The sequence below is a fragment of the Vanacampus margaritifer genome, chromosome 1 (genome assembly GCF_051991255.1).
Source record: "Vanacampus margaritifer isolate UIUO_Vmar chromosome 1, RoL_Vmar_1.0, whole genome shotgun sequence".
Taxonomy (NCBI): domain Eukaryota; kingdom Metazoa; phylum Chordata; class Actinopteri; order Syngnathiformes; family Syngnathidae; genus Vanacampus; species Vanacampus margaritifer.
The window spans coordinates 29063571-29087171 of record NC_135432.1 but is presented as its reverse complement, the minus strand read 5'-3'; the positions used below and the strand labels follow the sequence as shown (position 1 = coordinate 29087171).

At 39.1% G+C, this 23601-nt stretch overlaps 2 protein-coding genes across 6 annotated transcripts in view; one reads left to right on the top strand and one right to left on the bottom strand.

Moving 5' to 3' along the window:
* Positions 1-1878: 1878 nt before the first annotated feature.
* Positions 1879-19389, bottom strand: klhl17 (kelch-like family member 17). Of its 5 annotated transcripts, none has more exons than XM_077545825.1 (12): positions 19310-19389; positions 15209-15473; positions 13354-13475; positions 13052-13273; positions 9489-9608; positions 9189-9402; positions 8962-9106; positions 7614-7781; positions 7425-7513; positions 7247-7320; positions 6964-7145; positions 1879-4409 (listed from the first exon to the last, which is right to left on the bottom strand). In XM_077545825.1, the coding sequence occupies exons 2-12, from the start codon at positions 15420-15422 to the stop codon at positions 4181-4183; spliced, it is 1779 nt and encodes a 592-aa protein (XP_077401951.1). In that variant the 5' UTR covers positions 15423-15473; positions 19310-19389; the 3' UTR covers positions 1879-4180. The 5 variants fall into 5 exon arrangements, with proteins under 5 accessions (XP_077401951.1, XP_077401933.1, XP_077401922.1 ...); XM_077545807.1 differs by lacking the exon at positions 19310-19389 and adding an exon at positions 17295-17452; XM_077545796.1 differs by lacking the exon at positions 19310-19389 and adding an exon at positions 16619-16802.
* noc2l (NOC2-like nucleolar associated transcriptional repressor) overlaps positions 17693-23601 on the top strand; it is a 20618-nt gene continuing 14709 nt past the window's right edge. Inside the window, exons 1-9 of the mRNA XM_077545781.1 lie at positions 17693-17778; positions 18105-18242; positions 18324-18507; positions 18582-18819; positions 20560-20650; positions 20757-20835; positions 20977-21087; positions 21258-21371; positions 21447-21635. Of these exons, the coding sequence (XP_077401907.1) occupies positions 17693-17778; positions 18105-18242; positions 18324-18507; positions 18582-18819; positions 20560-20650; positions 20757-20835; positions 20977-21087; positions 21258-21371; positions 21447-21635 (1230 nt within the window). The remainder of the gene's footprint in view (positions 17779-18104; positions 18243-18323; positions 18508-18581; positions 18820-20559; positions 20651-20756; positions 20836-20976; positions 21088-21257; positions 21372-21446; positions 21636-23601) is intronic.

Sequence of the window (23601 nt, the reverse complement as noted above, 5' to 3'; positions counted from 1 at the left end):
TTAATTTACGCTACCTACATTTGAGCTCTCCCACTGAAAAGTAACAGCCCTTTTTCAAATACAATGTTTAAAAACATACAGAATCCATAATGTCATTAAAATGATTTTGTGGTATTTGTTTTTCTTCAAAGGTGACATAACGTGCCTGGCCCCATGAACATATGCTGTTGTCGGGAAAAGCGGCAAAAGTGCATTTTACTAATGAACCTTCATTTATTTCAACGGACTTCGCAGCAACTGTGTCATTGTGAATTGGTAAAAAGGAAAGAAAAGAAAAGAAAAAAAGACGGTGAAACTGGCAAGCCTGAACATGCTTTATTTCATATTGCTCAATGGGGTCTGTAAAGAACAAGGAGTTTTAGTAATAGCTTGCTTGACTTAGTTTCATTATGTGTCAAACTGTGAGAGGTGAACTGTTACAATCCTGATCTCTGTCCCTCCATGTGTGGCTGAGAAGTCTGTTCGCTCCCTGTTGTTTATCCAGACTCAGCGGGTGAGAGCGACGGTGCTAAAGTCACACCTTGGCCCACTTAAACGGAGCCTTGGTATGAGAGCACAAACATCAGGTGTCCAGTGGAAACTCTGATGTGCCAAAGTTCTCACGTGGGACCAGCATAAAGGAATCTTAATTGGACACTGGCCCTCCTTTGAAGGCAAGATCACTCACTGTCAGTTTAAGCAGGTCATTCCTTAAATTGTGTTTTGTGTGTGATAAGCACCAAACTGGATGGAACCCAACTAGAAATGCACTCTAATTTCTCAAAGCCAAACATCAATATTGGGGGGAAACTGACATGCTCCAATAACTGGGTTGGAATTTTGAACTTCCAAGTATTAGAGAGAGTGGGATATAAAGCCAGAATCAGCAAAAAAACAATAGTCACATTTCTCCCTAATATGTAGTTACTTACATGCTGTAAGACATAAGGCTACTCGCCAAATGTAAACAAAAATGGTACTTTTCACTAAAAGTCACAAAACAACCTGTTTTGAAACTAAAAACTTAATTTCTTTAACATGACAGTTATAGCACCCTCTATAACACAAAGATGCCTATTATTTGCCAAGATGAAATTGTTTTTTTTGGGGCGGTCTTATGATTGTCACAGTGTGTAAACCTCTGCTAAAGTTCATGTGCATGCACACACAAACTCACACATACACGTATAGTGCTACTTGTCTGCAGGCTTATTATACATACATAGTCTATTGGCTTGACTATTTGAAGTCTAACCACACCAGAAGCAATGAGCATTAGTGGAAAAATTACTGTTGACACAATCCTAAAGAAGGATGGATGGGTGGATGAGCAGAATCATCTGTTAACACACTGTTATGTACATATTGGTTTCCATTTTCCAATACTGTATCTCGACTCTTATTTAGCTACAAATACAATAATAAATAGTGTTAAACTAGTACACAGTGACATCAGTATTATCTTTGTGAGAGCATAATTTTATGTTCAGCTCTTGCATGGGATATTATTAAATTGTGCATGTGGTCATAAGTATTTGTGGTGGGCCGGTGTGTGTTGTCACCATTATCAAACCCATTGCATGGATTTGCCATTTGCTTGTTTTGGTTTATGGCTGATTCAATTTAATAGGGTTAAAATGGCGTGTGCAGGGGACCCCTACAGGTGTGGTAGCCTGATTTGAATTCAGAGATGTAACGTGAGCGTGCTCAGCTGTCTACATAGCTCACAGAGAAAGGAGAGCATGCTGGTACACTACCAAGCAATGCTGGAGCAAGTGAGCCTAGCAACACACGGTTCAGTGTGTTTTCACAGTACAAGGCACAGTGAGACACAAAATATTGGAAAAAGTGGGTGTACAATCTGCCGATTTAAAGACTTAGATAATCTCAAACCGATACCACAATTGGAACATCTTTATTTCTTCTTTTTTTTTGTATTGCTCCATTTGCAATTGTGCAAAATTCAATATTTTAAAATTCAAATAAATAAACATTTACCACATACAAGCAGAGCACAAACTTAAAAGTTGCTACAGTCACGTTCACATTGAACAACATGGATTCACTGAGCCATCTTCCTATTTACAGTACATTTTGATGTACATACCAGATGCAATCATTGTTCCTTCCCTGATGGATTTGAACACTAACAACATCTCCATTAGACGTGAGCAGGTTGATTGAACTGTGTCCTCTCAAACAATGGAAAAATGAGGTAGAAACGGAAAACCTTGAACAAAATAGGAAAATGTGTCACCATAGTTTGCAATAATAATATGGGATTTTACAGTTTGTTAGCCTTGATTTAAGTTCCATTTAGACAATTCAAATTCAATACAAACAGTAAAAAAAAACTGCACAGAAATGTTACGGTTATATTGTATATGTGTATATATCATACACAGCCATACTTATAGTAGCAGTCTGTAAAATCAGTTGAGTCAATTCTACCAACACGGAATGTAAATACATGACAAAAAATAAGGGGAGAGCAGAATGATTTTCATATCTCAGTCGCATTATACTTTAGTGTTGCAATTCATATTTGTATGCTGCTGTCATTTTATTTGATGAAGAAGTCCTTCATATGCCCTTGTGATTTTTGAGCCACATGATCATCGTACAAGTGGGGGTGGAGAAACTCATGCAAACTAGACATGGGCCTAGTAAATTACATAACATTTGTGTCAATTGAGTCTAAATTCTGTGCAATACTTCGTCAACCAGCAGAGGCACTATTGCGTGGGCCTAAACTAGTTTGCAGTCTTCAGAAGTTTGATTTCAACTACGAGAAATTGAGCTACATCCACACCATGACAACTCCTCAGAAAATTCTGCTCAATGTGACACTAGAATGTTAACAGGGTGATCCCTTTCAAATATTCAAAAAAATATCATCATCTTATTGCTAATTTTACTCATCTTCTGACTTCCATTAAAGAAAAGTAGTCAAATGCCCATCCCTAGGGGAAACAAATGAAATTCCGCACAGCTAGTGTAGGATACACTCCAAACACAACCACACTACTCCTCTTACACTTCATTAAATCCACTGACAATGTACATGTCACATATAAATAAATATATATTAAAACACTTTTAAATAGGCATCTCATATATTTCCTTCTCTTAACATCTGACATTTAAACATATTTACATTTACATATGTTTATAAATAATTGAAAATTTGTCATAATTCTTATTTTTTAAACTTTTAAGTTTCAAACTCATTTGGACTGTAGGGATTGGCTGGTCCTGTTTCGTGTCCATGCTGTCTCACAGTGTGTGCTTGGGGTGTGAACATTGCATGTTACTGCCACCTAGCGTGACATTAGCAGCACTACCTCATTTTAATCTCCTTGTGTGGGAGTCAATGCCAGCTGTTGTGGACTAAACATGCAGAGTTTGTTATAATCAGCCAATGAGCTACATTCTAATTTTATTCAGCATCTCTTGTGAGACTGCAAACACCACATTTTGGGGTGGTAGCAAATAAAGTGAGCTTGAGCAAAGGCTGGTCAATCTTCAAAAGGAATTAGCTTTGTATTCTTGAGGAGAGAGAACTTGGATGAGAATAGCCGCACAAAAGGGCAAAATATTTTTCCGCAAGGCAGTAGCTCCGTTTAATCTGTTCTAATTCACAGAGGTGAGCATTCCGTCAATATTGACAAAAGGTCTGTCAATGATGGAAGCCCATTTTGTTGACGATTGACGGCAAACTTCAAAAAATTGATGAACTAAGCATTGATGGAAGGGGGTTTTCATTTGTCAAAGTAATCGTCAATCTGTCAATAAATTCAACAATCCATCAATGACGGACGTCCCATTTTGTTGACGGATTGCCGAATGACGATTGATGGACGCTTTTTGCTGAGCAATCCACAAATGACGGATTGACGGTTTGGCTTGAAATATTGACGGATTAACGATGACGGAAGGGTGTCCCGACTGTTGACGATTACTGAATGACGGACGCTCAAAATTCATTGACGCGCCCACCTCTGCTAATTCATATTTTGATTACATTTTTGATGGCCAATGGGTACCAGGTGCCATTAATAACAGCCTGGAGCCTCATTCACACCCCTACTCCTCATCTTCATCCTCCTCCTCCTCCTCAAACCGAGCAGTTACGTCTCTTCCCAGAGCCCGTCTGGGTTGTAGCAGCGGAGGCTGAGCTCAGCCAAGCGATGACCCCGTGTCAAAGGCTAGTGGAGGACACGGACAGGGTGGGTGAGGACGGCGGCGGGAAGTTGAGCAGCTCCAGCACAGCCACGCCCACGCTGCTGCGGCGCGTGAACATGCAGGAGGCCGCCACCCATTTGTTGCTGCGCGGGTTATACTTCTCGATAGAGTTGAGACTGGAGCTTCCGTCGTTGCCTCCCACGGCGTACAGCCAGCCATCCATCGCCACCAAGTCGTGAGTGCTCCTGTGATGGGCAAACAAAATACACCAAATGGTAAATTCCAACTACTTGCGGTGGATAGGGACAGAGTCCTGCCACAGATAGTGAAAAACCAAGATCAATTATTGCCCCAAAATGTTTATAATGTCCTATATTAACTCAATCAAACAGAAAAAAAAAACACGTAAACAAGTTTTTTAATACTTTGTCCTTCACTTTCCAAAACATGTTTACACGTTTTTTTTTATGCAAGAGCATACAGAAGGCTTTGACATGAAGAGGTGGCTTAAAGCAATGGTAGTTATTAGAAAAAACGACCAGCAGGTGGCAGCAGAGTATAAGAGATCAGCCAGGGCCATGTTTCAACAAGCTCTTTTTGTTTTCACCAGGAATGTGAATATTAATGAAACTTAGCTACATTCTAATGCTAATTGCTGCAAAACTGAAACAGATATAGACTCTAATCTTTCTTTTGGTAGGTTCCATGTTTTTTTTTTGTTTGTTTTTTTATAGAAATAGAACACAATATTCTGTGGGCCTTGCAAAATCTGTCAAAATCCAGCAAAACAGCTGGGAGCGAAGGGGGTTGCGTCAGTGAAAATGGTTGGAAGTGAATGAGTTAATAGTTTCAACTGCAAATATACCACAAACTATGATACCAAGACACTTGAACTTAAATTGCCCTTAAAAACACATGACTAAAGATGGTTTAATTTTGAATAACAGCACCAGAAGTGGCGCAGACTCTCTAGTAGTTTCTTTCACTAACAACTAAGGCTAAACATGCTCCTCCCCGCCAAACAAAGCTTGTCTCTCAGTCGAACTGTATCACTTCAGCATACTTCCTTTACACCAATTACTACTTTCTTATTTAGCCAGGGCTTTGCTTTGCCTCCATCCATTATTTTTTTCAAGTTTTTCAAAAAATAAAGTCGTCGGGGAGGGGGGATGCGGACAGAAGATTTTGTTGGACGGATGTCCCTTTAAATAGTTTGATGGAAGATTTTATAGATGACACAGGCAGAGGGGTAGGGTGCTGTGCATACCCCCTCAGGTGGATGCCCGGCTCCCCACTTTGCAAACTTCATTTTTAATAATAAAAAAAAAAAAACTTTATTCCCAAGCATTACTGCTAAAAATGATTTTCTAATAAAACATTGGCAAAACCTGTTGTCATTTTTATGTTGAGCAGGGTTGTTGGCATCTGATGTAACTAATAAAGTAACTTGTAACTGAACTTAGTTACATTTAATATCAAGTAATCAGAAAAGTATTTAAGTTACTTTTACAAAACAACTGTGGCAGCACTGTTGTTGGACAGACACAGGAAAACACCCTTGAGAGACCATTGTTATTTCCTATCCCAGATTTATATGTGCCCAGTTGTGGTATACCTTTTGGCCAAAGCTCTCAGCCATTCTGAACAGGATTATCTGGATAAACAGTATAGACAATGGATGGATGGATGGATAGTTGTGTGACATATGTTTTAGGGATGGAGATTTTTTTTCTTCTCTACACGGGTGCATGCTGGGTCAAGAGACAGATTAAAGATCAGTACTGGATGACATTACTTACACTGTAAATTGAGCCTCCCAGCAACTGGATAATAAAAGCACTCCACACCATGGTTTATTCATGGCGTTGCACTTGCGCCCACCACATTCTGACTCACACAAAGGCAAGCGGGTGTCTGAGCGTACGTGTGTATGTGTTGTGTGTCTAGGGGGTTGAGCGAATTAGCTGACACAATCACAAATCCAATATGGCTACCCCTCGAAAACCCACTGCTCCATGCTGATCTGCTGCAGCTATTTTTGTCTGAGAGTATGTGCACGTGCAACTGTGGGGATCATCACACATGAAACAATTGGGGATTATTTTAAGGTTTATAAGCTTCAAGAGAAAAAAATCCCCAAATGATGTCAAGTACAGTATTAGTATTGTTTATCATAAATAGTAATTATGAAAAAGTTGCAATTTTGTAAGAGAAGTGTTTTTTTATTTTTCATAAACTCATGACTCGTAATGTGGTGAGCAAAAAAGTCAATTATGTAGCCGCTGTTATAAAATAAGGCCATGAATTCATAATCCCCTCCCTGAGCTGTCTCCTTATTGTGTTGGAGGGGTCACCCAATAGGTGAGGGACAAGACAAAGCGAAGGTACTGAGCTGGCAGGAGAAGCTCTCGATTTACTGGTCGATCTACGTTGCTAACCTCACCTACGCTGAAAGAATAAAAACATGGATACATACAAGCGGCCAAAATGAGCTCCCTCCACAGGGTATGTGGGCTCTCCCTTAAAGATACAGTAGGGTGAGAAGCGTGGCCACCCGGCAGGGACTCGAAATCGAGCCAGAGCTAGATCAGCATCTACTCCTCCTGGATGCCTCTCTGGTGAATTGTTCCGGGCACATCCCGCCGGCATGAGGCCATAGCAAGGTTTCGGCCTGACACCAACGTGATGTTTTCTTTTTTACAGTAGGCCAAAGAGTCCTTTGTTATATAATAACTTTTTATCATCGATATTCCTTCCTGATTTTCGTTGTTCTACTGTGAATTGTGCCTGCAGACAAACCTGCGGATGTTCATGGCAGACACTCCCTCCCACGTGTTGGTCTTGGGGTTGAACCTTTCCACGGAGTTGAGGCAGCTGGTGCCGTCATTACCTCCTGCTACATACAGCATGCCGTCCAGGACGGCTACGCCGGCACTGCTGCGTCGACTTAGCATATTGGCAATGGGTGTCCACGTGTTGCTCTGTTCATCCATTCCAACAATTAAGCAAGAGTTATTGATTAATATTCTTCCCACAAAAACAAATTCTTACCATATCATAGCAACAACAAAAAAAACTGTACCTGAGGATCATACTTTTCCACTGTTGCAAGATGTGAGGAACTGTCGTAACCACCCACTGCATACAAATTGCCATCTGGAGGGGGGAAAGAAACGGAAAAAACGATCAAAATGCATACTTGCGCATCAATCCCACGTTATATTATAATCTAAAGCATTCTGAGCAACACAAGTTGCTACCTAGAGTTGCGACTCGAACATATCGCCTGCGAGTGCTCATGGCAGCAATTGAGGTCCATGTGCTGGTCAGTGGGTCAAAACGCTCTGCACTGTAAAAGAGCAAAGACATCTTTAAATACGTCTTGAAAAGATGATCAAAAACAAATGTTCTAGTACTGTTACACTACGTATGTGTTTGTGTGTGTGTACCTATTAAGACATGAAGCTCCATCATAACCTCCAGCCGCATACAACAATCCATGCAAGACTGCCACACCCAAACAGCTCCGTCGCGTTCCCATGGAAACCTCAGGCTGCCAGGAGTTCGTGATGGGGTCATATGACTCCACGGTTGCCAGATCGGAGGTTCCATCATACCTGAATGGCATGTGGACAAATGAACACAAGGGGTGCTTTTTCATACTAAAGAGCAAGGAGGTCCAAACGTGAAAAATCAAAGGATGCAGCGGCCACTTTGACATTATTCACCTTGAATGTATTAAACACACTAACATCATTCCATCAAGCAATTGTTTTGTGTGTATTATAGTTATTTTTGAAAAACTCCTAAGTCATAGCTTCCTGTTGAAGGTGATAAGGCAAATAGTTTCTGACTTTTCGGGATTTTGTATTTTCTGTACTAGAATAGATCCCCCCACATTTCCACATTCAGAACCATAACAAGAGCAATCTGTAACAAACCAATAAACCAATTTTGCTTCTGAAATTGAATTATCTTTATTTACAGGGCATTATGAAGAGAAATTGTGTTACCATTTTAATTGTGAATATGTTCTTTGTGTCTTTGAATAACTAGAAAAGATCGACAAAACTCATTTATTATATATATAATATATATATAATTTCTTAATTTGCCTCATCGATCTCAAAATAAGACATTACATTTTACATTTAATGTTGATCAGTATCTTTAAAGAATCCCCTCCCCCATACATTTCAGTTGAATTCACATCAATTATATGTGGGGTTTTGCTATTCGAGATGGGCTGGGCCAGTCCCATCCCTGCGAATGACGATGGTTAATTGTAAATATAAGTTTTTTAAATGTATATATTGTTCTATCTTTGACTGAATCTGTAATTAGCTATAGTTTTTTTTTTTCCAAAATCCAAATTCCAAAAGTGTTGCAACATGCCCACTATTCACACTGCCCCCCTTTTTATAAAGAGTGTAGCACTGGCTCATCAAATTTTTATTTTTTTACTGTATACCCCAATCCACTAAATAACTTAGGACAGCCATGTTGTAGAGTTTAGATATTGCGTACATGACTGAAATGCAACACAAACGGAAAAAATGGTTTGCATGGATTGAATTGCTTTCATTATCATGACAGATCAACACTAAAATGCGGCATTAGAATAGAATAGAATAGAATAGAAAATAATACATCTTTATTGTCACTCACACAATGAACGACATTTAAAATGCAACGTAACGGTAGCAAAAACATGCATTATAGGTTAGATAAAGACTCGAAATGACCTATTGGTTTGGATGTAGCAGCACAAGTTTACTTAACACTGTCGTCACTCACCCGCCAACAGCATACAGTCTGTTCCCAATGGCTGCCACGCCCACCCGGGCCCGCCGAGTGGACATGGACGCCACCATGTGCCAGCGGTCTGTCCTGGTATCGTATGCTTCGCAGTCTCCGTGAATGGCGAACAGGCTGCCCCCACCTGGGACAGAGGCGCACACATACACACAATGTTTAAACGAGACCATTTTTTATTAATTTGACTCTTTGAATTTGCTTCTGACCGACAGCGAAGAGCACGGGACTGGCGCCCTCACAGCGGCGAGGTCGCGTCCTGCTGTTGCTGAGCACGCCTCTCTGCTCGGGCATCAGGTGATACTTGAGAGCCTCGATCAGCAGGTCCTTGCACTCAGAGTGGTGACGCACCAGCAGCTCTGTGTCCACATTGCTCATCAGGAAGTCTCGCTTCAGCAGTGGCAGCCGCACGCACTTCATCAGCTGACAGGACAGCAGCAATGTTCGGTGAATTGAATTTGAAGTGTGCAGTCAGAAATCGCCTCAGGTGAGACAAAAATGAGTCCTACCCATGGAACATGTGGCCGACGCCCATCTATGTCATGTTTCACCCAGCTCAGCACGGCCCGATATACTTCCTCTTCAGATGGTACATTCAGGTTGTCACTGGAAATTAGATCCAGGACCTGCTGGCACAGGGTAAAGTGCCAAATGTAATGATTAAAGGAACAACATAAGAGTCGGTTAGCAACACAACTTATCCAAGACAAGTAAAGAATGCTGCACTGTGAGGTTTCTCTCCACAATATTAAAGATTGTTTCTAGTTTAGTCCATGTTTAAAAAAGTGTGTGAGAAGTGTTTTTCCTGCAATGCTGCTGACAGATGAGCGCTTGAAAAGCAAAAACAGCCATTTTGATGAGTTGCAAATATTTACAGTGTACACAGTTTTCATGGTTAAAAAAATGGAGACAGTGATAAATCACTTCAAAACTTTCTAATGTGACTAACAGAGCCAGAGGGACAGTAAAAAATAAATACCTAATATAATGTGGTTGCACAAGTGTGCACACCCTCTATAAATGGGGAAGTGGTTGTCTTTAGAATTAATCAATCACATTCACAGGCAATGTAAATGGAAGTCAGCACACCACCTGCCAACATTTAAACTTCCTCAGATTAAACCCCATTTAAAGACAACTGTTCTAGTGGGCTTTTCCTGACATTTTACTTTTAAACAGAAGCCTGAACGTTTTGTGCTTACGTTTACTGACTTACTACCAATAGTTTGCCATAATTCCCACCACCTTGATTACGGCCGCAGTTATAGTTGAAAAATAAAGAACTACGCTTCACTCTACATATAATCCTCCTGCCACACACACACACACACACACACACACGTTTCTCACATGCATTTTTTTTTCTTTCTTTGTAATAAAAGGTCTTTCCCCATATATCAGGCATATGAAGGAGATGTGAGAATGCTGTTACATGCATTGAACGCAAAGTTCTTGCCAGAAATTCCTGCAATTATTTCAGTATTGCTGCCGGGTGTCTTAGCAGCCTCACTGACCTGTATGAAGTCGCTCTTTTGGGTTAATCAGAGGCACTTTATATGGTGGCAGGCGTGCATTGACTGCCATTGAACATGATTCTGAATGTAATTGGTTCAACCTGAACAACCACACCACCAGTAAAAAGAGTGAGTTGCACACTTGTTCACCCAAATTATCTCAGTTGTTTTATTTTTACTTTCTCACTCAAAAATATACTTTTTTTTTAATTGAGCTGTACAGATTGCAGGTCACATTAATAGTGGAATACGTTTTGAAATGATTTATTTTTGTTTTATTTGTTTAATCAACAAAACCTGGCATTTGAACAGGGGTGTGTAGATATTAAATATCCACTGTACACATTATGGTACACTTGTGCAATCTAAAACGGTGATTTACAAACTGTGGTGCGGCATTCACAAAAACCCTCCAGGTGTTGCAGAAAAATTCAAGTTGAATGGGTGTCTGTTATAATAATTACTTTTTTTCACAAAATGTAAAAGGTTAAATATGAGCATTCCTTCTATTGTCAACTCCAACACGATGAACAATAAAAATAAAGAATGATGCTCGAAATGCACTTCAGTTACATCAAGTCGCTGGCGTTCTTGCATGGCAGTTGAAGTGCCGTAGTTGAGGCACATAAAATAATGTTCGGAAATTATTGAGAAGAGGAACAGAGAGTGAGTGAAGAATTTAAAACTTTCTGAAATTCTGTTCTGACATCTGCTTTCCACTACCTTTTTTTCATTTATATATATATTTTTTTATATAATTAAGCTTTGATGTGGTGGTCAGTCAACATATGACTGGAATTTTGTTGTCATGTATTCATGGTTAAATAATGGTTAAATAATAAATATTATTTACCACCACCACCAGGCCACAACATGGAGTATACACACATAAACACTTGCTTGTTAATTTAAGGCTTGCTAAGCCATGCTAAAATATCTAAGGCACATAATGTGGTACACAAAATACTGCAGTCTGAGTGTCTGGCTGGCACTGTTCCCAGATATACTGTAGCTGAGGCTGGCTGGGTTTGTTGGGCCAGAGTGGACAGCTGCTGTTTAGTCAGATGAGGGCAGCAGCCTACAGTGTACACGCATCCACTGTATTAGCCATTTCTAGGGGATGCAAACTTAATGGAATATTTTACAGTAATACAACTTTTTACCATCATTTACAGTACCAAGTTGGTTTCATAAGTCATGCTTGGGTAGCTGCTGTGTGTTTTTCAACCTACAAAAAGACCAACCTTTCCCATTCTTTTAAAGATATGCACACTCTTCAACATCCCAGCAAAGTTGGTTTACCGACCCTCTCACCAAACAAATCCTAAAAATAAAAAAAATAAAAGGAAAAAGAAACAGCACACACACACGCTTGGTGTGCAAATATTAACATCATGTTTTTTAAATCAGTTGAGTTACGCACATGTATTTTGGGTATAGCATTTTTTTTTATTGTTCAATTTTGGCTAACAACTTAAATTACAAAGAAGAAATGCTCATATTATTTAATTTGTATTTTGTTAAAGAAAATGTGTCATTAATAAACTTGGCCACCCATAAGAGTGCACGCATTACAGTTGGAGAATCCCTGACTTTGACTGACCAGCCCATTAATCCATGTAGGTTTTCTGCCATTTGTGATGGACACACAGAATGTGATAAAAGAAAATAAACAAATACCGGTATCTATTTTCGGAGCAATGCAGGAAAGTGAACTGACAAAATGACATAGCTTTCCTTGATGACTCAGTGACTCACTGAGAAAAAACGTGCAGTTTTACTGACTTATAGTGAGGTGAACTTAATAGTAGTGTTGTTCCGATACTGATACTGGTATCGACAGAGGCCCCGATACTGATGTTCACTGCATACCGAGCTAAGATATCATATTGACCCTTGAATTCACTGAACCAATGGCAGGACAGCTTTTTCATGTTGAGAAAAAAAAACATAGGTATCAGTATGGTATCGGCATCGGCCGATACTGCAAAGCCGGGTATCGGGGGCCAAAAAACGGTATCGGAACAACACTACTTAATAGATGCCTTATTTTTAAGTGACCAAACTGTTGTTACTATTGCCAAATTGTTGGTTTGAGAGAGAATTATAGAATTGGAAATAATGTGCATCCATTCCTGGCATTTTGCACATACTGTATACATTAGATGACATTTAAGTGTTCATACTGAAAAATGAACACTGATGCCTTAGTGAAGCAATCATTCTTCTGGCTCAATAGAAAGACTGGAAATGCCGACTTTAAGAAATGGAAACCATTCCGCAGCGAGCGGATGCTGAATAAGCTAAAGGTCAACTGAGTTGACATGCCAGATGAAATGTTCTGTAGCAGCTGGGCCGGAGGATAAAACTAATAGGGACTACTGTATGATTGATACACTCAGCTGAGGAAGAGCAAAACTCTTTTAAATGAATGTTAAGAATCCCATTACGTTATAACTCATAGTCACATTCCCTACTTCTTTCACAAGTTTTGTGTGCAGCCAAAAAAGGGAGGACAGACAATCCTCATTAGGATGCATGACTGTACCTACACCCACCTGTTTCAATGGCAGCAACATGAACTCCTCTGTCTTGGACACCTCCACAAAGTGCTGCAGGACGTACTTGTGCGCCGACTTGAGGAGGTCGCTACAAGAATGCGTGTCAGCAAAGCCTCGAATGCCCAAGCAGTTGGAGGGGTCCAGCTGGCTGAGGAGGAACTTGCAGCAGGCATCACGCACCCCATTGAGTTGCAGCAGGCTAGCTGCCGGAAGCAACGTCTAAGGAATGGATTGCAGATGGAAGTATTCCGAGTGTATTCAATGCATAGGGATGATTGACGATCTAATCTGCAGGTTACCTGAACGTTACCTTCCCCGACCACGATCTCTGCTGTGTAGGTGTACTGAATGAGCTGCTCCAATGCCTGGGCGTCGATATCATGTAGCGTCACGTGGGTCTGACGACTCTCTGACATCTCATCTACGTACGAGTACACAATAACAGTAGTTACCATCCATCCAATTTGTATACCACTGTACTGCCCAGATCTGTTGACTCGGCTAAGATGATACTAGATGCATGTAATTATACTCATTTGTTGCAATCTTTAGAATACCTTAATAAATATACTACAGAAATTGTAAACCAATAGGAAAATGTGTAATCACTGCAGTATATTTTTGCACTAAATACATTGCACCACACAACTAATTCACACATGTAGAGATGGACCAAGAAACAGCTCAAAAAGGTGACTGGGGTCAATTTGGAGATTTGCTTAGGGACACTATAACAGTGCACAGCTGCTAGAATCTATCAATACTTTTTCATTTGCGGAACAATCTACCCCACATTAGTAATTCAATCATGCATTTATTAGAATGATCATAATTATGATTACAGTATGATTTTTATTATTACTATTATGTCACTTTTTTGCAGAAAGCTGTCAGCAAGGTTATTATAGTATTATATACAAAAACTAACAAAATAACTAGAACTAAAATTGAAAAAACATTTTCATTGACGAAATAAAATAAAAACAAGTGCTGTTAAAAAAAACATAACTAACTGATTTGATATTTATAGAACTAACAAACTAACTATAGCAAAATGTCCTTCATTTTCATCTTTGTCAATGAATTTCATAGTACATGTACTTTCGGAAGTTCATTTTAAATTGATTTATTTATGTAATACTGTACAGCCAAACAGAAGAAGGAATGTTAAACAGTCATTTGGGAATTATAGTTTACAGTATTTTACTGTATTTTTATCTTGCACTCCATAAATACGGTACTCGAAGTACCAAAACTGAAGCCACAGCTCATTTTAAAAACTAGGCTAAAATGAAGCATTCTCGAAAAAATAAAAACTAACAAAAAATAAAAAACACAGTCTAAAACCAAAACTAACTGAATTTTAAATACATAAGTCAATGCTCTGTCCTGGCTAGGATCGACGGCTCCCCTCTTTGGTGGAGGTTTTCATGCATGCCAGATCCACCACACCAGCATCTATCAAAATTCAAACACAATCTGCTTCTTCCTCTGGTCGTTGAATCGGCGGAGGCTGATGTCTGTGTATCTCACTCTGCTTCATCTGTCCTTCCTTCCTTCCTTTCCTCAGTCTCTCCTTTGGTCTCTTGAGGTCTCCCTGATTTGTTGGAATTTAGATGTTTCTGGGGTTGGTGAAAGACTGGTTGGTAACCCGGTGGGTAGTAGGTAATGTCTGGTCGGTGCTGGATTTCCCTTTCCTTTCTTTGATCCTTCCTCGGGTCTCCTGACAACCTCACGACTCTAGCTGGATTCTGAAGTATTTGGTTTCGGTGAACGGTATGGGATTTTTAATAGGTTTTAGTGAACTAATGAGTACACACTCACACACATGCACACGCACATACACATACAATATAAAAACAAAGAAAAAAAGAGCCCACTGATGATGACATGTCAAATCGGTAAAATTACTGAATGAACAATACTGACCTCTCAAGAAAATATATATATTTTTTTTTAAATAAAAATAAAAGTTAGAGGAGGCATGGATACAATGATCCTGAAAAGCAAGGTGGTGTTTGCTGCACACATATGTTGTTTTTGACATTAAACTCAATATCTTAAAATATCCCGAAATTGTACGGGATTGAAAGTACAAAGGAAAAAGACGTGCAGGCTGCTTTTAGGGGATTACTGTATGTATGCTAAACTTACTGGTAAACATGGCGTGGAAATAAGGGCTGCAAGAAGCCAGCACCACTTTGTGCGCCTTGATCTCTTTGTTGGAAACGTGAAGCACAATATCGCACAGCAACCCACGTTGTCGCATCCTGTTCATGGACACGAAGGAGTCGTGGTAGTGGCGCTTGGAGTTGTGAGAGATGCTGTGGCCGTCGCGGTTCAGCAGCTGCATGCCTCCCTCCATCATGGTGCCGGGTGTGGCGGTCGCCAGCTCGTGCCTATGCCGCACTCTGGGCAACTGAAAGATTGATTGTCATTACCTATAAGACTACAGTATAAAATATCATTTGTCAACAGTCTTCCACCTGAAAGAGCTTAGTTCATCAGCTGGTGTTATGACAGGTGTCCAGAGCAATCACTGCTCTTTTTGTTACTGCAGTATTTCTCATGGTGACAGCTATGACAGGACGCGTGTCAGCACAACAGAGATCCAAGAAGTCCGATCATTAATTGCATACTGGCACTGATTAAAACCCAAAGCACCAAAATTGTAGGTCTACAATGCAGTTTCAGTATGCACATTAATACTTGAATTATAATTCGACAAAAGGAGAATGTAGCTCAACACTGTCTTTCTTTGCAAAGTGAATAATTTGATTGACACTGTCAGATATTACTATTGTGGTGGTTGGTGCCAAACTGCACATCATAGTGATGCAGATTCTAATATTTTGACCCTCTGATGTCATTAAGGTAGCCAAATTATAAACATCACTGAGTGTTATTGTGCAATTCCACACCACTGCAAACTAACACTTTAATGGCTCTTTGGTGGTTAATCAAATGTGGCACAGTTGGTTATAAAGTACCACTTGATTGTCACACCTACCAAGTGGGGCGAAATTTGTTCTCCGCATTAAGTACACTGCTTGCATCGTGTGGTACATGTACCCATTGGGTGTTTGCTATTAACTATTGGAGACAAACAAATACAGTTACCTACGGAAAATAATTGGTGTGGGGGGCACTGATTTTTTTAAGTCCACTAAAAGCAAAGAACTCAAGGCTAAAGCCTGAAACTAAAACAAACATGATCATTTTTGTTAAAAACTAGATTTGTTTTCTTCTGTCACACCACAGTTGTCTGGCATCTAGCGCTACCTTGTTATTTTTTTAAGCATAATAAGCCGCGCATCACATGCACAACGCAGTTTGCTCTGCTAATATGGAGTTAGGGACAATCTTAATGCCCACAATTTGTCTCCGAAGCTTTAGCTGGCATCCGCAAAGCTCTGACAGCATATCCAATGTTGGCAACGTAAAAATAATACTGTACAACAACACATTTATAACTCTAATAATGCATTTTTATCAACATGGTCTCTTATTATCCATAAAGAACATTAACAACATCAGAAATATAATAGGATATTCTGTCTTTACCGGTAGCTTTGTTGCGGTTATATTTGCAATTCGTGTCTCTCCAGAAACGGTGTAAGATGAGCCTGCAGCTGTCGCAGTCAGGATGGATTGAAAATAGGCTCCAGCAAAGAGCTATCTGCCCATATTTGTCTCTAGCATAGGAAATATTAAATAATAATTTAAAAAAAAGACTGTTTCGTGTCTTGTATACGATTGACGTCATTGCAAAAAAAAAAATGTATGGACGCTGACATGGGATTGTTAAGGTAGAACGGATACAGTTTCTTTAAATTCATAATATAGCTCAAATTTAAGAACTAACATTTGTATTAAGATTACTATCCAAGTAAGACATTTTCGTATCAAAAATATTTATATTTAAAAAACCTACAGCGTATGTTAAACTTGAGTTCACGATCACGCGGCTTATAAAAAGCAACCTTAAGAAGTACTCGACCGACTCTGAGTCCGGAAGTAATTTTTGAATGATATGACTGCGCTTGCGCGAAAGGCCGGGCTGCTTTTAAAACAACATTGGTCAGTTGTTTTGGTTAGCGTTGAAATTACATTAAATCACATAATTCCATACACATTTAAAGAGATTACAGTCACACGTGGCTGAATAAATAAAATATATATTTTGTCAGCGGAGGGTAAATAAAGGCAGTCTGTAACGCCACGCGACGCTCGTACTCACCAGCCGCCGCTGTCGGCGTGACAGTTGAGAGTTGTTTATGTTCGTGAACTTTCCCAGCTTTGCACAAGCCGGTGTATAGAAAATTACTAATAAACAAAGAATACAACTGTTCCGATGTCTGTCCCGTGGATGTAGCGATCATTCAATTTAAAGCTCATGCATCGTCACAATACAATTCGATAAATTTTAGATTCTCGTGCACGCCGAAATGTTTTTTTTTGTTTTTGTTTTTAATGATACAAAATGTAAACATATTAACTGTTAAATTTCTACTGTTAAATTTTGTTTTGAGGGATTCAATAACTGCACATATTTAAGGGAATTACACGTTCATTATTAAGGTCAAAACAAAATAAAATAAAATAAAAAAATCAATGAGCCAGCATCACCAGTTGTCCATGAAACACAAAACCAACAGTACCCGGTGCATTGTGGGTAATTGGGCTTCGGCGTCACATGTTGAATACAGCATGGCAGGGAAACGGTTCGTGCTATCATCATACTTACTATATATCATACTTTACCCTCCCTAGTGTGTTGTCATACATATCTTCGCAAGTCTTACCAACGCACTCGTTATGGTTTGGCAATGTTGAACAGTGAAAGTGAATTAGTTTAACGTGACTGACTAGTGTGCGACTCGAGCTGATTTGAAATGTGCTAGCTTGAGGAAGTCCTTGCTAGTTGTTGCTAACAACAAACCACATAACTTGTTTCCTGTACTGCATATGAAATGTTTGTTGACGATGCTTGACACTATTGTTTCTCCGTCTACGTAGATGATTTATAGAAATGTTATCTTTGTCGTAGAAAACTAGAGGACCTCACTTTAGATGAGTTCTTGCGGTCGGGCTTGGATTCAGATGATGAGACTCAAGCTGAATCTTCCACGCGAAGTGGACAGAAGAAAAATGTACAGAAGAAAAAGGACAAGAAAAGGGATAACAAGTAATTATCACACTTGTTGATTCAAATGTAAATCAAAATCCAAACTTTACTAGTTAATCAATGCATTTTTTTCTTCTTTAGGGATGAAGTGAAGCAGGGTAAAGCGTCCCAGCACAAGGAGCAACTGTCTAGATTAAAAAATAAAGATCCAGAGTTTTACAAGTTTCTGGAGAAAAATGACAAGAACCTCCTGAATTTTGAAGACACTGATACCTCTGAGGATGAGGATGATGACAAGTACCACACACTGCCATCCATGCTAGAGGTGGGTCTGACATCACTGTGTAAATTATACATTCATAAGCTATTTCTCAACAATAAAATCATCCTTTCATGTAGGAGGCCAGCGATGAGGAGGAAGAGAAGGATGAGGCTCCAAAAGCTCCTAAGAAATCTAAGAAGAAAGATGATGCTATTCAAGTCACTGAAAAAATGATTCAAGCTTGGAAAGCTTCTATAAAAAAGGAACCTACCCACCGCCTCATCAAAGAGATCACCCAAGCCTTCAAGGCTGCAGTTGCTACAACAAAGGGTGATGGAGCTACCCAGTGCAAATACAAGGTGGATGACAGTTTAGGTAAGAACAGATAATTTTACATGGACCATTGGTTATATTGTAATATTATTAACATTGAACCATTGACTAATCTAGGCTTAAGTTCTTTGTCTCCATGCAAAATGACTGCATTATTATATCACTCAAGACATTGCGAAAGTTTTGTCAAATGCAAGACAAATTCATCTGCGTCAATAAATGAGTTCAATATGGACTGGTAGTTTTCAGTCATAGCTGGAAACCTATATCACTTTTACGTTACAAAACTCCATCCATGCTTTGTCAAAACTACAAGACAACAGAATGACAATTTACTAACATCGGCAAAGCAAAGTAAACAATATCAGCATATATTCTCTTCTTCATTGTTTTGTACACAAAATATTCTGACTGCTCATAACTCGTCTTTAAAAGAGGCTTTTGTGCTTTGTTAGTGGAAGAGGTATACAACATATTACTGAGGTACAGAAAATAAATCAATCACTACGATAATTTGTTTTATTTAACTCACCCCGAGCACATAGCAATTGGATGGATGTATAATGCCAGTCGTCCTATCTTCCGTTCAACCAGAAATCAGACAGTATTTTCAAACTCAAATCTATTGTACAGGCCCATACAATCTGTGAAGTAAAGCTGGGCGCATGTCAATGATGTCATCGCATAGCACATGTTGATGACGTCATCATGTTTGCGTCCCCGCCTTGCGCACGTCTGGCACTTAGCGTAACAAATAAGAGTAAAAAAAATATAAATAATCACAAGTGGTTCATGAAGCTTCATTTTCCGTCACTATTTGCAACTATTTCAGTCTCTTTCTCTTTGTGTTACATAAAACCTAGACATGTGCAGTTTACAATGGCCACTTGTGCATGCCCTTGTGATCTTCAAGTGAATACTTGCTCTAAGCCAATTCTGTTTTCATTTAAAATATAAGTAATGTTTTTTGTTTGCACTATTTTGCACCAGAGAGTGCTGACTTTTAATTTTGATCTGAGATTTACACAGTAAATGTTGTTATCCAAAGTAAATTTATTATTTCATTGTTTTTTTTTTAAATCCATTTAGCTTCTATGTAAGGACTATGTAAACCAGTAAGTAAATTATTTATTTAAAAACAAAAACAAACATTGAATGCCGTTTATACAGTGAAATGAATTTTGGGCCATATCGCTCAGCTCTCCTGTGAAGCCTTTTTAATGGCAATGAAAATTGCTAATGTAAGTTATGTAACCCTTGTGACAGCACTATCAATCAAAGCATCCATAACAACTACAGTATAAAACATTTTTTTTACAAACCACTGCAATTCTGGATGTTAAAATTACCCCACCTCTTGTTAAATATGGCAATTCAAGATGTCAGTATTTAATAGTTGTACAGTGGATACTATTGACAAACAATAGGCACTTTTAGGACTTTTTTTTTTTGGGACTACAAGGTGCTTTTGGGAACTGCCAACAAAACTGGACATCTCAAATCACATGAAGAAAAACACTATTGATTAATTAAACCTAGCAATAACACCAAATTTCCACCAGATGGTGCCAAATTACACTTTGATACTTACAACCTAGCCAAGCTATTCAACACATTTAGAAGGATATTTTCCCAAAAATCTAAATTTATGATTTGTGAATGCCAAACAGTGACTATGAGAGAGTTCACTGTACTATCTTTAACTGCTGTTGATCTGTTTTTATTGATGTAACAGTAAGTGATGTAATTAACTGTCGCCATGTTCTCTAACTCTGTCTGTAGTGTTTAATTCCCTGGTCCTCTTCTGCATCCGAGACATTTACAACGCCTTTCAGCGGATACTCGACTTAAAGGCAAATACAGACCAAAAACGGTATGCTGAGAATCTCTTATCTGCCAAATTTTACCACTGGCCGTCTGTTTACTTAACTGTCGATGAAAATAAATCCTTGACTTTCTTTCGTTGCTTTTGTTTTTAGGCTGGTGTTACCACAATCTAGTCATAAATGGCAGAAGAATCAATTGGACATTAAGATGTATGTCAGCGGCGTCATTCAGGTTTGTTTGCTGCTATCATTCTGTAATGTCAATTGTAGGGAAAGAGCTGATCAATTCTGAAGTTGTGCCTCTTCTGTGACACATTCTTGATAGCGTTACTTAAACACTTATGCATTCTGTTTTGATGATCTCCATCCACAGTTGTTATCCTGTCTAACAGAGGCCACAGTCATCAGCGCTGTCCTGCGACACGTCAATCAGCTCGTACCTTATTTTCTTTGTCTTCCCAAACAGTGTCGGCACCTTGTTAAGGTAGGATTGATGCTGGATAGATGTAGAATAGTAATATTTTTTAATCTGGTGAAGAAAATAAATAATGAGTCAACACCATGATCAATGCATGAATTTAGAATTTTTGATTCCATTGTTGTGTCAACTTAAATTTTTGTTTATCCACGTCATGTCGGTTGTGTTGTGTTCAGCAATTGATAAAGCAATGGAGCACCGGAGAGGAGACAAGTCGGGTCCTTGCTTTTCTGGCCCTCAACAAAATCTGCAGACACAAGCAAGAAACTTATCTTGAGCCCCTTCTGAAGGTGAGTAGCAAAAAAAGATACAGTAAGACATTTCATCATGGACTATTATAAGGATATAAATGTAACTCTCCACAGCAAATGTACATTTCTTATGTGCAAAACTGCAAGTTCACATCTCCCAATGCGCTGCCCATGATCAACTTCATGCAGCGCACGCTAACAGAGATGTACTCCCTGGACACGCAGGCCACCTACCAGCATGCCTTTATCTATATCCGACAGCTCGCCATCCATCTTAGGAATGCCATGACCATGAAGAACAAGGTTGGTTTCTCATAATATGAATGAATGAACGCAGACTACTAAACCAAAGGAGCATTTGAAATCTAATCCTATAAAGAATGGGGAACAGAATTAAGAAGGACCTTTTGTTTTGAGCCACTCTGAGGTTGCATAAGCTACATTAACATTAATATATATTAGTGATGCACCAAATTTTTGGGCCGAAATAAAATTAAAGCCGAAAGAATATGGCTAAAATAGGTTGTGGTGACGCAAGCAAAAAAAGTCTGTTTGAATTAAACAGCAAACGCGGGGGTGAGTGTCTGCGTGGTCTTCTTGCTGGCTTTTCATTGTGTGGGTCAGTCGCAGCAGCTCCCGGGGTCATTGCGCACACCGCAGGAGAGGCGCGTCGCTTGGTGTACAACATTTAAGTGGGTCGAAAAAAGACAGAACTACCGTGTACTGCAGTACAGGTGAGCCATTCTTTCTCCCGCAGCGCCTTCCTTCCCTTTTTTATTTTATTTTTATTTTTTTATAAATAACAGCCCCTCGAACGCTTCCACTTTTTCACCGGCATCCCGGTGGCCATGCTAAATACTTTAGCTAATACTAGCACTATTGCTATCAACAGTTTTAAACACGGAAACACTTACCGTTATCTCAGGGTGGCTACAGACCTGTACAGGACACCAAGTGTGACTTTGCAGTCCGTTCCCGAAGCCGATTAGCTGGTGCGAACAAATTTATTTATTTATTTTTAAATGTTGGTTAATATGTGAATGTGCTGATTTTAAATGCGCCGCAATTTGTCCCGCCGCAGGCATCCGTCCCCGCCTGTGCAAACTACATTGACTAAGGTGCAATCGCACCGCCAGAAAATGCTCAACTCTCGTTTAATGTACCATTAGCCAACATGTCTGCGGTGTGGGCACATTTCAATTGATATTGTGCTTGGTTAAAATGACAGTGCTAAATAAATATTTTATAATTATATTATAATTTTAATAAATTATAATAAATGCAATGATAGTAAAAATTAGCAAATATTTTTTTTCCGGCGTTTTGGTTTTTGATCAAGCATTTATATTTCGGTGCATCCCTAATATATATATTACATTTTATATAAAAAAACAGGTGTAGGTTTATCAATTCAATGCATTGTTCTTTTTTTTTTTTTTTTATATCAATTGTCTAGTCAAAACTTAATTAAAAAGGGTTTTTGGTCAATTTATGTAGGTGCAAAAGTAAGAAAACCCTGAGCTGCATTGCTTAAAACAAGCAGTCAAGTAGGATCAGGTAGGACAAATTGGTAGCTAAAGTAATTACTGAAATGGAATGAAATGAGAGGTTTAGCAAAGAAATTGTGCATCACTGACTGCAACAGAGACAAATCCACGTCACTTTAGTCTCACCCAGGCAAACCCATACAGGTCAGTCATGCTGAGAGGAAGAGAAATCTCAGGGGGCCTCAGGAAGTGGGTAGTGACAGCACATCTGAGTACTCTCCAATACCAATAGCGATTTCATACAATATCAGTAGGAATTATATATACTTTTATAAAAAAAATTAGTATGAAATGTTAGAAGAGATTTGATCAAGTGATACTATTCAAATAGTCAGCACTCAGCAACAGTAGGTATGAGAACATATGACCCATTTATTCCAAAAAAATTGGGTTACATTATTTTAATCTCAAACATGAGAATGTACTGCACATGAATAAAACAAGTACAAAATAAGTTAAAGAACCCTGAGAAATAACCCTAATAAAGTAAATAAAAAGAAATACCACCCCATGCTAGCTCCAGACGCTGTTGGATAATAGAGCAGGAGCGAAGTCTGGAATGGACCACTTGTGTACGAGTGCTAATTAATATTATGTTATTTAATAATTTAGGATGTAAACCGATATAATCCGGTTCTGTTTTTTTGGGGGCTGAGATTGGACCAATATCCAATGTCAATATCGGATCTGGACACCCCTAGTCCCTAGAGCAGTGGTTCTCA

Bases quoted from the DNA above. Each gene is read 5' to 3' on its own strand.
- klhl17 (XM_077545825.1), bottom strand. From the start codon at position 15,422: ATGATGGAGGGAGGCATGCAGCTGCTGAACCGCGACGGCCACAGCATC. The intron at 9,107-9,188 runs GTCAGAAGCAAA...CCTCTGTCCCAG, and splicing joins TCCCGTGCTCTTCGCTGTCG to GTGGGGGCAGCCTGTTCGCC. The intron at 7,146-7,246 runs GTACAGTTTTTT...ATGGATGAACAG, and splicing joins TGGAAAAGTATGATCCTCAG to AGCAACACGTGGACACCCAT.